Source organism: Gekko japonicus, unplaced genomic scaffold (assembly GCF_001447785.1).
Source record: "Gekko japonicus isolate JY-2015 unplaced genomic scaffold, Gekko_japonicus_V1.1 scaffold767, whole genome shotgun sequence".
NCBI classification, from domain to species: Eukaryota; Metazoa; Chordata; class Lepidosauria; order Squamata; family Gekkonidae; genus Gekko; species Gekko japonicus.
This window is the reverse complement of record NW_015161972.1, coordinates 143,430-158,890: the sequence shown is the minus strand read 5'-3', so window position 1 is coordinate 158,890 and position 15,461 is coordinate 143,430. Positions and strand designations below refer to the sequence as shown.

The following is a 15,461-nucleotide window of genomic DNA, read 5'->3' as shown; positions in this document are numbered from 1 at the left end:
CTCACTGGAGAAGACCCTGATGCTGGGAAAGATTGAAGGTCAAAGAAGACGGGGACGGCAAAGGATGAGATGGTTAGACAGTGTCATCGATGCAACAAACATGAAGTTGAGCAAACTTCAGAGGATGGCGGAAGACCGGAAGGCCTGGCGTGACCTGGTCCATGGGGTCGCGAAGAGTCAGACTCGACTGTGCGACTGAACAACAACAGATGCTCAGCCCTTCCCTTGGCTGTTCTTGATGGGAGATACAGGAAGTTACCTTTCGACCAGAGACTTTGTCAATGTGATCTGGGAGAAGTTGAAAATATTGAACATATGGTTCTCAGGTGTCCATGGTACAAGTTGGTTCAAGTCAAATATATCTAACCTTTGATAAAGGAAATGCCTGGCCTGATGTACTCTATGTCAATTACTTACTACCAGATGATAATCAAACTTGTAGCTAAATTCTGTGCAGCTTGTTACTGTATCCACAAAGAAAATATTATTTAGCCCCTCAAATATTTTAGACCATGGCTTTTATATTTGTATTTTAACAAATGGCTTATATTGGTATTTTTATGATGTCACTGATTTACTGGCTTGGTGCCATAATAAATATAGATTAGATTTCTCTAAGCACTTCCTTTGCATATTTAAACTCTGCCAATGGATTCTAGAGAGAGCAAATACAGACCAGATTCAGCAACCTGGGACTGGGAAGCTGAGGGGAAAAACTGGCAACAGACACCCTTGGCAGAGGCAACCGCAAGTCTGACAACTACTTTCTGAGGCTGACAGAGACAGCAACTAGGGTTACAATCCCAAGGCTGACACCCAGTGAGAGAAGGGGATGAGGAAATAGGGGGCACATTGCAGGGGGAACATGACGTGACATCACTTACAGGGGAAACTGGAAATAATATGTAACTCTAGGAGTCACTAGAAACCCTATGGTAAACCCAGAAGGAATGTTATATTGTGCCTCATGCAGTGGTTTTTTCCCCTCCCACTGCCCAAAGGAGTGGCAGTGAGAAGAGCAGGTTGCCAGCAGGAGGCCTCCCACCACAGCAGGAGACCTGCCAATCTTGGCGGCGGCGGCTGAAGCAGACGAGGCAGCACAGTGGTGCACTTGGGGGTGGGAGGCTTGCCGACAAGGTCCTGCTTGTGTATTTAAAGGCCGGCTGCCACTCATGGTTGGTTAGTGACTGTGAGCACTACCGACATAAGGGCCTGTTCTGATGTAACATTCAGCACACTCAGGATGGCTTCTGAAATGATTTCTGGGTACATTTAAGTATGCTGTCCAATTGGGCTCTCTACCAAACCAGCTCACAGAAGAAACTCCATGCCTCTTTGCCTTCCAGGGATCCCGCCTCAGCTCACTAGATGGCCTACATTTATCAGCAAGTTTCCACACAAGGAAATCATTCAAGATTCAAGGAGCCCACTGGGATCCGACCATAACTCAGACCTTAGGTAAGGGTTGGTGAGAATGCTCTTTCAGTTCTGGCACCAAAGTTTGTCGCTTCCTCCCCTGAAAGGTTTGCTTGGTGCCAGATCTGCTGACCTTTAGATGCTGGATTAAGACAGTTTTATGCTCCCCAGTTCCAGGTATTTTATCCTGCTTTTAGATAACATTTTTAAACTGGGTTTGCCGATTTTGTTTTTATTATATTAGTGTTGTTATTCTGTGGCTGTTTGAGTCTTTTTAACAGCTCTGAACTTTGACTGATCGTTTTAGAGCAACTCTGTTTTTCTAACTGCTTTTTCACTCAGCTGTTTTTAATTTTGCTTTGTATTGAACTTGTTACTGAAATTGTTCTTTAACTTGTAAAGTGCTCTGGGAATATTACACTGAGGACTGTAACAAATATATTGAAACACACAAAGAAATCTTGTGGACTGGAAGTGATCCTAAAGCTGTATCCATATGCACACTTATCTGAGAGATATGCTGACAGACATAAGTTGAGAACTGCCTTGCCACAAAACTCTAGGGGGGTGAATTAGACACAGTGGTTGTGTGTTGTACTAGGAATGGGAAGACCCAGCTTCAGATTTTCCCTTGGTCACGAAGTTCGATGTATGACCACTGGCCAGTAACTTAGCTACATGCTATGTGTCTTCCCTGGGTCCATACAAGCAAACATGTCTTGCAAGTTCATTTCTAGGAACTTGTGGGTTTGTGGGTTCAATCTGCATCAGGAACATGGGACACAGTGAGAGGGTCTCCCTGTGTTGTTGCCTCACCATAAATGGCCCCAGTGGGCATTATTTGCCCCATTAGGGCCACCATTGTACTGATGGCGTACATGTACCTTGGAATTAAGTCTAACCTACCTTTCAGGGTTGTTGTGAGGATAAAATGAAAGAGGGGAGAACCATGTATATTCTGCTGAGTTTACTGGAGTAAGGGGAAGAAGAAGAAGAGGAGGAGGAGGAGGAGGAGGAGGAGGTTGGATTTATACCCCGCCCTTCACTTGGAGTCTCAGAGCAGTTTACAAATTCCTTTTCCTTGCCCTCCCCACAACAGACACCCTGTGAGGTAGGTGGGGCTGAGAGATCTCTGACAGAAACTGTTCTTTTCAAGAACACCTCTAACAGAACTATGGTTTGCCCAAGGTCATCCAGCAGCTGCAAATAGAGGACTGGGGAATCAAACCCAGTTCTCCCAGATTAGAGTCCACACACTTAACCACTACACCAAATAGATATGTGATAGGAAACTTAAGGTGCCCATATAGCACCACAGCAGCCTACAGAAAGGTTTATTTAATGGCTATACTAGAATATACTGTGTGAAAATTCTAGCCAATCCCAAAATTGGGATTTTTGTTTCTTTCATAGAGTTGGTAAACAGGGCAACTAGGTTTTTTAAAAAACATATTCTTGCTACATAGTTACAAGTATTTATTTGTCAGGCTCCCCCATCAGTGGATCAGACCTCAAGACTGGCTTGCCCTCCAGTCTGTTTTCTAGTGTTGGGCTGCGATCATACGCACAATTAGACCTGCCACAGGTGCAAATGCCGGGTAGATTTACATCTGGGAAGCGCCCCGGAGCCATCGGCAACCCGTTCTGCTCAGCCACAGAAGCGAAGTTAAAAGACACTGGGGAAAATCCGGTAGTAAACCGGTTGCAACGGGCCATGGATGGACTTTCCTGTGTCTGATCATTCCAGCGTGCTCTCATGGCATCGGGATGGGTTGATAAGGCCCTCCCAACTCTGGCTCGGTGTTCCCCCCCCCCTCTCAGTATGTGCATCATCGCAAACTCCATAGGGAGCCCTCAGTGCAGCGATGCGATTCTTGATTCCTCATTTAAGTGCATCGGAAACAAACAGCAAAAAAACCCCACCAAACCCGACTCACCCACGGTTGCATCTGATCACGCAGTGGTGGGCTGAGCCCGCAGCTTCCAAGGACTGTGTGATCACGCAACTGCGGGTCAAATTCCTCTGGAGGGAATGGCCTCACTTTCCCCCCACTTTATCTCGTGCGTGTGACTGCAACCTTGGTTCAGGATGGGCCTCAGAAGCTTCTCCTGTCCCTGAAAGCCACAGGGGAGGGTCCGGCTCTTCCACCCTGGCCCGCCCTTAGATAGCTTTTCAAAAAGCAGCCTGGAGGTGGGCTAGCCCTGGGTTCAGCCAATCCCAACACACCTGGGCCTGGGCTTGCAGGAAGGACAGTGCCAATGGCTTCTCCCCCAGGGCCTCTGTGCCTTCTGCCCTGTCTTCCCTCCTGTTTGCCTCAAAGGGCCGTGTGCATAACCCACAGGGGCTCGTCGTGCCCCTCCCTCCTCCCATGACTGACTTCCTCCCACACCTCCCTTGGGGCCTGGCTCCTGTGGCCTCTGCTTCCTCCTGGGAGTGCCTGGAGGATTCTCTTCCTTCGCAGGCTGCTGGGGTGTTTCCTGCAGCTCCTGGCCAGCCTGCTTTGCTGCTGCTGCTGGCTGCCAAGGCTCTTGTGGAGGCTGGTGCCGCTGGCTCTAGACAATATTGACACGGGAATTTTAAAACACAGATCACTGCACAAAAGAAATGTCTGGTAGTAAAGATTATAGCAAATGAAACATGCTTTGATAACTTCCACTAATGCTTTTTTTCTAACATTTATATTGCTGGACCAGAGCTTCCCCAAAATTTTGGTGGCTATCTTCCATATCTCACATTATGCTAAAACATAAATAAATATAAATATGTAAGCACAATCTAGTAACCTGATTTGAGACTAAACAGGTAAAAACAAGGTATGTGTATGTCAACTATAATTGATCAAATTATTCCTCCTCCTCAATAAGAATTGATATTGGATTATACGAAGATGACCATAAAGTCATCTGTTTTTTGTTCAGTGCTGACATAAAATGCATGGTGCCAACTGCATCTTCTGAAAATAGGTGAAAGCAAAGCCCGTGAAAACTCTTATATAAAGCTGCCACCTAGTGTTCTAACTGTGCACTAACACCAAAAGATCACTAGGCTGTGATTGAGTCCTTCTGCACTTTTCTCACCCTAAAGGTTATGGAGAATAAACATCATTTTCTTAAAACCCTCTGGGAGGCAAAACAGCGTACTAAATAAGAAAGATCACGTGTTATGCATCAATCAACAGCATTACAAAATTGTTGTCCTTCAGAGCATAGGTAAAGAAACTTTTAAGTGTTGGGGCTGACACTGTGCAGAGCATGGTATGGAGCACCTGTAACAGTGGGACCTTACATGGCCACACAGAGGGTTTAACTAGATATGTGAACTACAGATCCATAAATGGATTGCCTGTTTTTAAAACTGCAAGCAACAGTCACAGGGCCATACCCTCTCACTCCACTGCATTATAACAACAAACCTGTGAAATGGGCTGAGAGGTCAACCGCTCTTCCAGTTAAAGCAACGGGGCTTAGGCGAGATTATCCCCATGATCTTTCCTGCCTACTTTATATATTGGGCAAGATCTTTTTCCTTACCCTGTCTTTCCACTAAAGAGTTAGTTTTTAGTAACACATTGTCAGCAACCTTTAGGTGCTCAGCATGAATAATACAACAATTAAAATGAAGTAAAACACATTCATTGAAATAAATAATCCCTTAAAAAGCCAGCCACAGAACACCAACTTGTTTAGAAAAGGCATACAAAATTATCTGAAATGCTTTTCTCTTGCTTCATTCCATCATTACTCTTCAGATATTCCAGTTCCCGGCAGATAGCTGTCCTTGGGTTGCTCTCTACTTTACCAGTTCACGCTGGACCTGTCTCATGACTGAACACAAGTCAAGTAATTATGGGTCCAGCTTTTAAAAGATTCAGCCACATGCTGTGTAGTACCTTAACAGTATTGCCCAAATAACCCATTAAAAGAAAGCAAAAAGGGAAAAAAGCGTTAATGACTTAACAATGCAACCTTAACTGTTGACTCAGAATTGATTTAGAATTATTACTGTTGATTTAGAATTATTGCTGTTAACGAATTATATAATGCCTGTTATTTAAATGGAGCACTTCCTCCATTGAGCATTCTAGGTTCTAAACTGATCCGCAGCTTGAACAATCTGCAAGGGATTTGCACTGCTCCCATCAGTGTCGCAGTGTGTGCATTGGTGGATACAGGGCTATTTTGGGGCAGGAACGCACATGAATGGAGTTCCGGCTGGCTTCCAAGTTGGCCACGCCCAGCAGGAACTCATTAGGATAATAGGCCACACCCAACAGCAGAAGCTCATTAGGATTGGCTACATTAGGGGTGTGTGGCCTAACATGCAAAGGTAGCCCTGGGTGGATATAATCTTCCAGGGCAAGGTGGGATGACACATAATGAAGCACTCTTGAGAGAATGAAGGTGGCCTGGGTTTAGTCATCAGCAATGTTCCCTCTAAGCTGTGGAGTCTTGTGAGCAAAAGTTCTACTTTGTGAGCTACCAGCATTAAAGTTGTGAGCAAGTGATTTGGCTGCTGCATCAATTAGTTTGCTCTGGAGCCATCCTTCCTGAGCTATGACAAAAACTGTGTGAGCCAGAGGCTAAAAAACTGTGAGCTAGCTCACACTAACTCAGCTTAGAGGGAACACTGATCATCAGTCTATGGATGGGAAACCTTCTGAAAGCCCCAGGTATGCTGTCTGTAGCTCCAAAATGGAATGAAAAAGAGTAGAGATCACTGTGACAAACAAATAATGATGTTTCTCTATGGCACATGGTATCCACTTTTAACAATGAACATTGAACGAAGTATGGAAGAAGGACAAATAGAGAAGCTTTCTGTATAGATAAGCCATAATTTCCAGTTATCGTCGAATAGTTGTGATTTTGATTTTTCCTCGATTGTAATTTTCCTTATGTCTCAAATATTTGATTTTTAAATCATGTTCCATGAAACAGAACAGATACCTCATTCATTAATCGGGGGACTACAGTCTGGACTGGCCTGTCAGACCACGGCATCCCCAGAAAATAGCACAAAAGGGCAAATACATTAAAACAAATAGGAAAACCATTTCAATCCAGCCCTTTGATAAGTTTTGGTGTAGAACTTGAGGAGAGAACATTAACTCCAGTTAAATCATGTACACCTACATCATTTACATCACAGATAACTGCAGTTAGCATCTGACTGCGAATCTCAGCATGAGAAGGGAGGGAAGAGAGGGAGGTGCTCACATAAGCCTGGCAACAAGCCAGAGCTGTGCATACCCCAGCTTAATGTCAGCTACAAATGACATTTGAAAGCCGTCTAGGTATTAGAGAACTATGTGAGACAACTAAAGATGGATATTTGCTTACAGACCACAGGTCCCCAATGTGATGCCCGTCGGTTCCCTGGTACCCACTGAAACCTTTCCTGGTAACTGCCAAGTGTTTTTTAGAAAGTGGGTGGGACTGGGGGGGGGCTTTTACCCAGCAGGGCTTCTGATTGCCCGCTGGAGATCTGATTGGCAGATTTTTCTAAAGTAGCTTCAGCAGCAACTGCTACCAAAGCCCAAGGATATTCATAGCATGACTGAACAAAAGTTAGGTGTATGCAAGAAAACATTTTTAAACAATACGTTCAGTTTAAAAGGCACCCTGATAAACAGAGCTTGTGCTTGAAATGCTGAAGTGTTACTCTCAGAGTTATGTATCACCTCAGTCTCAGACATTTTCTGTATGGCTCTGCCTCCTGGCAGCCATTTTGTGCTTGTGCTCACCACCCTATAAGCTTGCCAAGTCCCTCCCGGGGGGTGGGGAAACCCCCGGGGGGAACCCCACCCCGACGTGCGCGTCACCCGGAAGTGTCACGACCACGCCGGGCCCGCTGGGGGGGGGGGCCACGGTCATCCGAGGGAAAACTCTATGGTTTTCCCTCGGATGGCTGTGGCCCCACCCCCAGCATGCCTGGCATCGTCACGTCACTTCCGGGTAATAAAAATATTATACATGTTCATCATCTTATGAAGCCAAATGAACAAATTGGTCTTGTTGAGTTCTGGCTGTAGGCACCAGTGAGCCCATCTTTCACTTGCTCCCAAGCCAGCTAGACTGCTCTCCTGTTTGTTTGTTTGTTTATTTATTTATCAGATTTATACCCCGCCCTCCTCGCAAAGCAAGCTCAGGGTGGCTTCCAGTTTTATAGAGATTGTACCTTGTTTCCCCGAAAATAAGACCTACCCCAAAAATAAGCCCTAGCAGGATTTCTATGCATTTGTGGTATAAGCCCTAGTGTGTCTTCTTGAGAAAAAATAAATATAAGACAGTGTCTTATTTTCGGGAAAACACGGTAGTATCCTGTCATATCAGGCCTTATTCTTTTCCTTGGTCCATGTTGTTCAGTTCTCTTGTACCGAGGCATTATTTGAAATAATTATTTGCTTGGCAGAGCAGAGAGAATGAGAGGGGGAAGTATGGAAATCATGAAAAGCAAAACTAAATCAGTGAAAGGGCAGCATGGAAGAGTGATAGGAAGCATGTGGGTCTGTAAGGCACCCCTGAAGACTTGCTCAGGTTTCTTTTGATTCCTCAAAAGCACCTAGGTGTTGATTTCTCATTTTCATACTTGCTTTAATCTGCTATATGGAAAAATTTACATCAAATATACGCCTGGAAACTCCATATATCAAATTCCGTGTTACAACCACTAAAAGCTAGACTTGTGAAATGTCATTCATCAACTTTATTTACTTCGCTTCATTTATACCCGCCCTTGCTTCCCAATGGGGACACAAAGAAGTTTACATTGAATTAAAGATAGAACATCTTGAATTTAAACTGAAATTATTCACACAATGTTAAACAGGACTATATTAGATACTCAAAACTAGCTAGGAGGATACATTAAAACATTTTACACATATTTTATTTTTAGGTGTAAGAGTGGATAAAGTCCCGAATTATAGGATGGGGAAAAATCTAGAGACAAGCAGGTAATTGGTCTATGTATTGCATTTTTCTTATTTGATCTAGCACAGCTCTACTAATTATAACTTCCAAGAACCTACATTATGTGAGTAGACAGCTACCTCAGGCAGTTCCAAGTCATTCTATTCTGACTGAGCGTTCTCTTCCTAGTTTGTGCCTTTGTGACAGCCTTCTATTGACCTACCCATGGGGGAGAAGTCTCTGGAATGAGTGAACTATCCAATAATTTCTGTTGTCAACCTAGTGCAGGAAAAGATGACTATATACACCCCCCCCGCACAAAAAATGGTTTCCCTTTTCTGAAAAGGTCCAAAGTTCCAAACAGTCTGAGTAGACTACTGAAACACACCAATTATACCACAACTTCATTTTGCTTACTCTTAAAATGTCAGTGACATTTTTTAAATTTTACATAACATTCAGATGAACGTATGCACCAACTTCACTAAACATATGTACAACCATAGCAAACATTCCTTTGTATTATCCTGGCTTCCTTTAAATCCCTTGACTCCAAGAACATGCTTAGCTCTCATATTATTGAAATAATTTGAAAGCAGAAGTGTTTAACTTTGGTTGAATTGTAACCTTTATCTGTAATTTTGCCAAGGGACAATGTTTTGGTCTGTAGCCAAAACATCAGCATTTATGTTTGAACTTAAAATGCCATGCAAACTACCCTAATCAGAAAATATATTTGACAACTAACCACAATCCACAATTTCCTTAAGCAATTTTCTCTAGAATATTTGTGGAAATAATAAAAAAAAACATTTTTAGAGGTATAAAAACAAGACCTGATTTCCTCTGGCTGACTTTCTTCTTTTCCTTTGTTGCAAACAAGGAAAACTAACTCATGAACATCATTTTGCAGAAGTGTTTTTAAAATAATCTTATCTAATTTATTAGTGATTATAATTAAGAGTGGTGTGAGCGAAAGTCCCAGGCATCTCTTTAAAAATTCACTTGCCTAGTACCACTGACCAACCTTCTCATAAAGCAAAACGAACTGTTGTTAAAGATGGGAATGCAAGTCTGAGCAGTTTTTCTTCAGCGAAATGTGCAAATGACACTGATAGCAGTAATCTCAAATGTTTATCTGGATAAATTATTTCTCATGCTACTTGATGGGTACGTTATGGGGTGCTGGCCAAAACAAAGACTATGCCAACTTCATGTTGTGTGTTACGCATGAACTCTTCCTAGACACTGGGTAATATATCTTAATATTCTGCTGAGGAGAGGGGCTGACTATAGAGATAGCCAGCACATGGGCCTGCCTGCTTTCATGCATTGCATAATTTTACCATGTCTCATATTCTTCTGCTCCATCCAGTACTTCAGGGACTCGTGCCTTTTACATATAATTGTCATTCTTTCTGCTAGAATTAGGTTTAATACCATATTATTGTATGTGCCTTCTATTCATTTTAAAAGCACACGTCCAGCAGCCAGTCTTTTCACACAATCTCACTCAATTCCCCTCCCTTATCCCACATGGCTTCTGTACATGAAAGTCCCACAATTCTTAGCACAGAGTTTCTGGGTGGTCACGAGGTTACCTCATACCTCTTTCACCAGCTGAAAAGCTGGCTGGATCCAACCCTGTGTGTGGGAACAGAACCCAACATAAATGTTGTGTACACTCTGCATGGTAACCCCCCTCCCACCATTCAGCATCCATCAGTATGCACAGAGTGAGCCTCGCTGATCAAGTTTGTGCAAGACATTTCTTGAGACTGAGTGACCTCTTGGGATGGCTGCAGGCGAAACCAGGCCATCACGTTTCCCTTCTGCCCCTACAGATTCACGGTGACACCCATGCAACCTGTCAGTTGGAATGATTCTTGTGTGAAGCAGCATGCACAAGAATCCATGGATCAGGACTTAACATTACAGTGAATGGATTTTTCAGGGAGTAACAGCTTGAATGTTTTTTTTTCAAGATAGCCCGAGTTCGGGCACCCAAGCTTGAAAGTTTCAAATTAGGTTGATATACATCAGTGATTAATCACAGTCTTGTAGCCTGCTTCTCTTAACTGGGGGGTGTGCTTTCCAAAAACATTAATAGGTAATTAGTCACACTCAATTTCTTTTACTAATTCTATAGGCCAGAAATGTTGCTCCCAGTGATTTTATTAACTACAGGTTTCTCATCTGCCTCACTCCACTTAGGTTTCCCTTGTTTAGTTTGTACTAGTTAGAAATTTCAAAGGCAGACCAACTTGAGACAATGCTTGTCATCTTTCCAGAAAGCAGTAACTCTAGAAACGTCCATGCAATTGGACATGAAACAGAATCATTAACAAAATCTACAAATCATAATTTCTAGTAGGCGGCAGGGGGAAATTCTTTTCAGCGACGGGTCAACAAGATAATCTTTTATAGTGATGCAAAGCGCTTTGTGAATTATGTATTAAATAACCTTCAAAAGCACTTACTTCAGAAGGTGGTTTTGACATGTTTTTTAATCTATTGTACCAGAAAACACTCATATAAACTCTTATAAGAGTGCTTATCTGTTACTTATGGTGTAATTTGTCTTGCATTTCCAGCTGATTTTAGCTGAGTGTCAGCCAATTGCATTATGACAGCCACTTCTTGTTCACTCAATTTATGTTGCTATTACGCCAACTATAACTGCGAAAAGCAAGATGGAGAGACAGAAAAGCCAAGTCCAGACCCATTCACCAAAGGCAAAATAGTAAAAGGGAGATTTCTCATTTTGCATTAAAGGCTCACAAACTTGAGAGTTGGTGAACTCTAAATCAGCATTACTTCTACCATCAGGGACCCGAGATCAAGGCTTCAGGTGGATATTGAAAGCAAGAATCCCACATCCTGATCTGGATTTAAAGACCTCCATGTGCTTAGATTTGGCTACATGAGGCTCCTGTGCAAGCAGGATGCCCATTCATTTCTTGGAATCGTACCTAAATGCATATTCCTTTCTACGTACAGGTCAAATCCCTTCCAGAGAAATGAATGGAAAGCTCTTGCAGGAGAAGTCTGTTTCCAGTGGCTGCAATAGAACAGCATCATTTAAATCCAGGTACTTCACTGGTACCCATTGTGGATTGAACTTGCCGCCAGCATTTCCAGTGCCTGCTTACAAACAGCAGCATTGAATGGAAGCTGAAAATAAAATATTTTTAAATAACTGAATTTGCACTTTTTTTAAAAAAGACCTATAAATATAAAAATATGTGCTGTTCTCGTCCATAAAATTAGACCTCTTACCTTTTCAACAGGTGCATTTTCTTCACACGTTGTTACACTCGCTTTTCTTGATTCTGTTTTTGCTTTACTTAGCCTACGGGATACTTTTTCTCTGAGCAAAGTGGCATATCCAATGTGTTCATAGATAGGGTTTGTTGTCATTTTGGAAATGTACTCAGAGGCCTTTGTTTCTATATACAGAGTTATCAAGCCATCAGTTACCAAGTCATGGATTGATTCAAACCTCTTCTCTCCTACAAAGTGCTTCCCATCATAAAAGAGCCTGTAGTTTAAGGTCTGATTGCCAAATCTGTATTGAAACACAATGGAGTTGTTGAATTAGTGTCTTAACTTTCAAACCACAACTGTTCATAGTATGCATATGATAAAGAAAGGTTCTTTTCATTATCAGCTATGAAGGCAGAGGAGGAAGGACAGCAGAATAGGGTGGCAAAGGCTGCACTCAGTCAAAATAGGTCTTGTGAAGGTACTTTAAAAATGGTTGCTTAAATGAGGCCTTGTAGATCTCATTTATGACTGCTTTGATGTGGTCAGTTGGAAGTTCTCTACAGATTTTTTGACTTGAAAGAGGAACTTGAGATTCTATATAAAACCCTTGCTTAATGTTTTTGTCCTTCTTCATCATTTGTTCATAGGAGGTTACAACTATGTTCTCCAGTGCTGCTTGGCATTGTTCCTACAACTCCTGTGACAGACTGCACTTAAAAACCAGGTTCCTAGTGCAGCAAAAACAGAGATATGGGAGGTGAATGGTTAACACTCCACTGGAATTGAGAGCTTGAGTGCCAGGTTACTCCTTATCTCTGATTGGCAGTCACCAGCTGAGAAAAACTATACAATCAGCCCAGTGCTGAATTGGATCATTCCATTCCTGAGGTTCTGTCAGTTGGAACCATTCTGAAGGCAGCCAATTGGTTTCTGATAGAGTTTGGAGTCAGTGAGTCTGACAGGAAAAGTCAGACAGGTTCACCTTAGAGTGAAGGAGAAAGACTCCTTTGCCTTAACTGTAGTATTTCTATCCTGAGGAAGAATTCCTTAACAGAATTCAGAGACTAAATGTCAGCCTAAACTTAAGTATGCTTTACAAAGATACCAGAACTGGGATGATGACTTGGCAAGAGTGACTGGATAGTGTGCTGAAACTCCCTTTCAAGCCAAAAGGAACAGGGTTATATCTTTGTGCTGAAACTCCCTTTCAAGCCAAAAGGGTTATATCTTCAGTGGAGAAGAAGATTAATTCCTGCTCAGTTTCTCTGCCTTTCAAGCCAAAAGGAACAGGGTTATATCTTCAGTGGAGAAGATTAATTCCTGCTCAGTTTCTCTAGGGGTCTGGCTCTGAGGAGGACCCCGGGTCTGATGTGAAAGGAGAACAGTTTTAGACAACTCAGAAATAAACTGTAGTTTCAAGAAAGGAGCGAGTTGGGTGCTCAAAGAAAGAGGCCCACTCTAGGAAAACTGCACTATCATAGGAAACTCTCTGAAGAAACATCTTTGCTGTAACTAAAATACTAAGTAAAACATCTCCCACTGTTAAGAGCCTAGAATATATGCAAACAAGCTTCAAGATCACTATTTTGTGTGCTAAAAGAAATGTACCTTGAAATACCAACAGGTTTAACCTCAGCTTTCCCAGCCCCTGACTACACCTATTCATCCCCTGCCTGTTAAATAAACTTAAGATTTCTGTTTGACTGTTATTCTTTCTCAAGTGCCATTCCAAAGGGCAAAACGAGGGCTCCTGTTTTCTCCATCAAGTTCCTAGGCTGGGCAAAAAGCCAAATTATATTCCCTGTGACAGGGTGGGACAAACAGACAATCAAAAACACAAATATTAACATGCTACTTGGGGCTGCTCAGTTGCAGCAGGGAACAAAGCTTTTTGTAGGAAAACCTGCCTGATAGTGGGGGTCTGTTACACACCCTTTTAAACCACATGCCACCAGTGTAAGAATAGGAAGCACTGTCCTCTATTTTGCACCTGATGTCATCACGCAGCTAACTCTTATTGGTTACATGGCACTGTCATCAATTCATGTTAGACTTCTAGTTATGCTTTCTACGTTCACTCTAAAACTGGCTTTGAGAGGTCAACATGGTGAAATCTAATTATGTTGCACTGTCATGAAACCAAATCAGAATAAGGGAAGGAAACAGAGTAAGGGCAATGGTTTCATGAACAGAAAACAAAAGGGAGAGAATGTCACCACCCCTGGTAAATTGGGCACATTCTCTAACCATCTTACCAAGGCTTACTGAAAAATTACCCCAAAAAGGTTTGCCAATCTCCAGGTAGCACCTGGAGATCCCCTGGTATTGCAATTTATCTCCAGACAATCAAGATCAGTTCCCCTGGAGAAAACAGCTGCTTTGGAAGGCGGACTCTCTGACATTATACCCTGCTGAGGTTCCTCACCTCCCCAAACTCCACCCTCCTCAGGCTCCACCCCCAAATCTCCAGGTATTTCCCAATCTGGAGCTGGCAACCCTAGCCTCAAACCCAACCCCCATCACATGCAACTGAGGGTAGGAACATTTGAGCTCTGCCCTCTACAGGTATTTTTAAAATACTAAGTTGTTTGCAGTTATTTTAAGCAAAAGGCATCCTCCTTGAGGTTCCTAATTCTTAACATTTAAAAACATAACCTGAAAAGCTTACCGGAGAGCTAAGGTATAGCATCCAGGCTGTCGCTGGCTTTCTCTGAGAATATATGCTCCTTCTACACCTCCAAGTAATTCATCTGCTTGCTCACGAGAAATGATCCCATGAAACCTGAGATAAAAGAAAGTAATCTATTTAAATAATATTGCAGAAAGGGGGTGGAAGGCCACAGAAATGCATGCACTAATTAACTACGAGGGAAGCATGTAGATCATAGCAAAACAATTAAGATATCACAAGCTGGCAAACTATTATTCAAGTGGATGGATGCAAACTGCAGCAAACATGATGAGAGTGAATGGCGGGATACCCAACTGGGACGTAGACAGAGTTATTTTTGCTTTTAGCATTTGTTTAGATATGTGAGGGTAAGGACTCATTTTATGCTACAGAAATCACCCATATATTCTTGGTACGGATCCTAGAAGGCCCCAAATACAGAACCACTTCAAGCATTGAGCACAAGGTAATCAGAGTGCAAACTAAATAGATGATTCTAGGACTTCAGAGTATATAGCAACTACTATGGGTATAATCTGCCCAAACGTTGCTCCTGAAATCAGTCAGAAATGAACTGGAGGTCATCTTGGTAGGCTGTGCTCTGGCAGTGTCTTTGCTTCTATAACTACCTCTTTTCCTTTCAGGCCAAATCTGGACAGTGGCTTAATCCAGAAGGCCAAATCCCACATTTGATTCTATGCCATGGGCTCTGATGCATTTTGAGACTTTCCCCTGAGATGCATTTATATGGAAAACACTACAGTGAGAGCGAAATTGGGAAGCTACAGTTGCAACACAGATTAAGCAGCTGCAGCTGAAAAATGTACCATTATGATCACTGCTAGGATGCTGCAGACAGAGGACGACTCACAGTTAACATAGTACAGTTCTCCACGGAAATGTGTATCAGACAATAGCTGGGACTGCATCCTGTGATGCTACATGCTACTTTGGTGAAGTCTGGCTTTGACAGTTCAAACTTTGTGAAGAACATAGTGTTTTTGAGTTACTTTATTTTCATTCCATTATGTCACCAAGAAACCCCTTTGTTTTAAATATAAATTCTCTGTTGATAGTCAAGGTTACTAGTTAAAAGGGTATTTGCTATGGGAAATCTCTGAATGAAATGAGGTAAGTTTCTTAAGCAGAGGTCATTTCAGGGGGGATCGCGGGGGATCGCAGTTCCCCCAGGTGA

The 15,461-nt window shown here is 42.5% G+C and overlaps 1 protein-coding gene across 1 annotated transcript in view; it reads right to left on the bottom strand.

Moving 5' to 3' along the window:
- Window positions 1-15,461, bottom strand: part of CHN2 (chimerin 2) — a 210,836-nt gene that overhangs the window by 90,117 nt on the left and 105,258 nt on the right. Inside the window, exons 5-6 of the mRNA XM_015429700.1 lie at window positions 14,264-14,377; window positions 11,608-11,896 (exon numbers count right to left, since the gene is read on the bottom strand). Coding sequence (XP_015285186.1) covers window positions 11,608-11,896; window positions 14,264-14,377 — 403 coding nt within the window. The remainder of the gene's footprint in view (window positions 1-11,607; window positions 11,897-14,263; window positions 14,378-15,461) is intronic.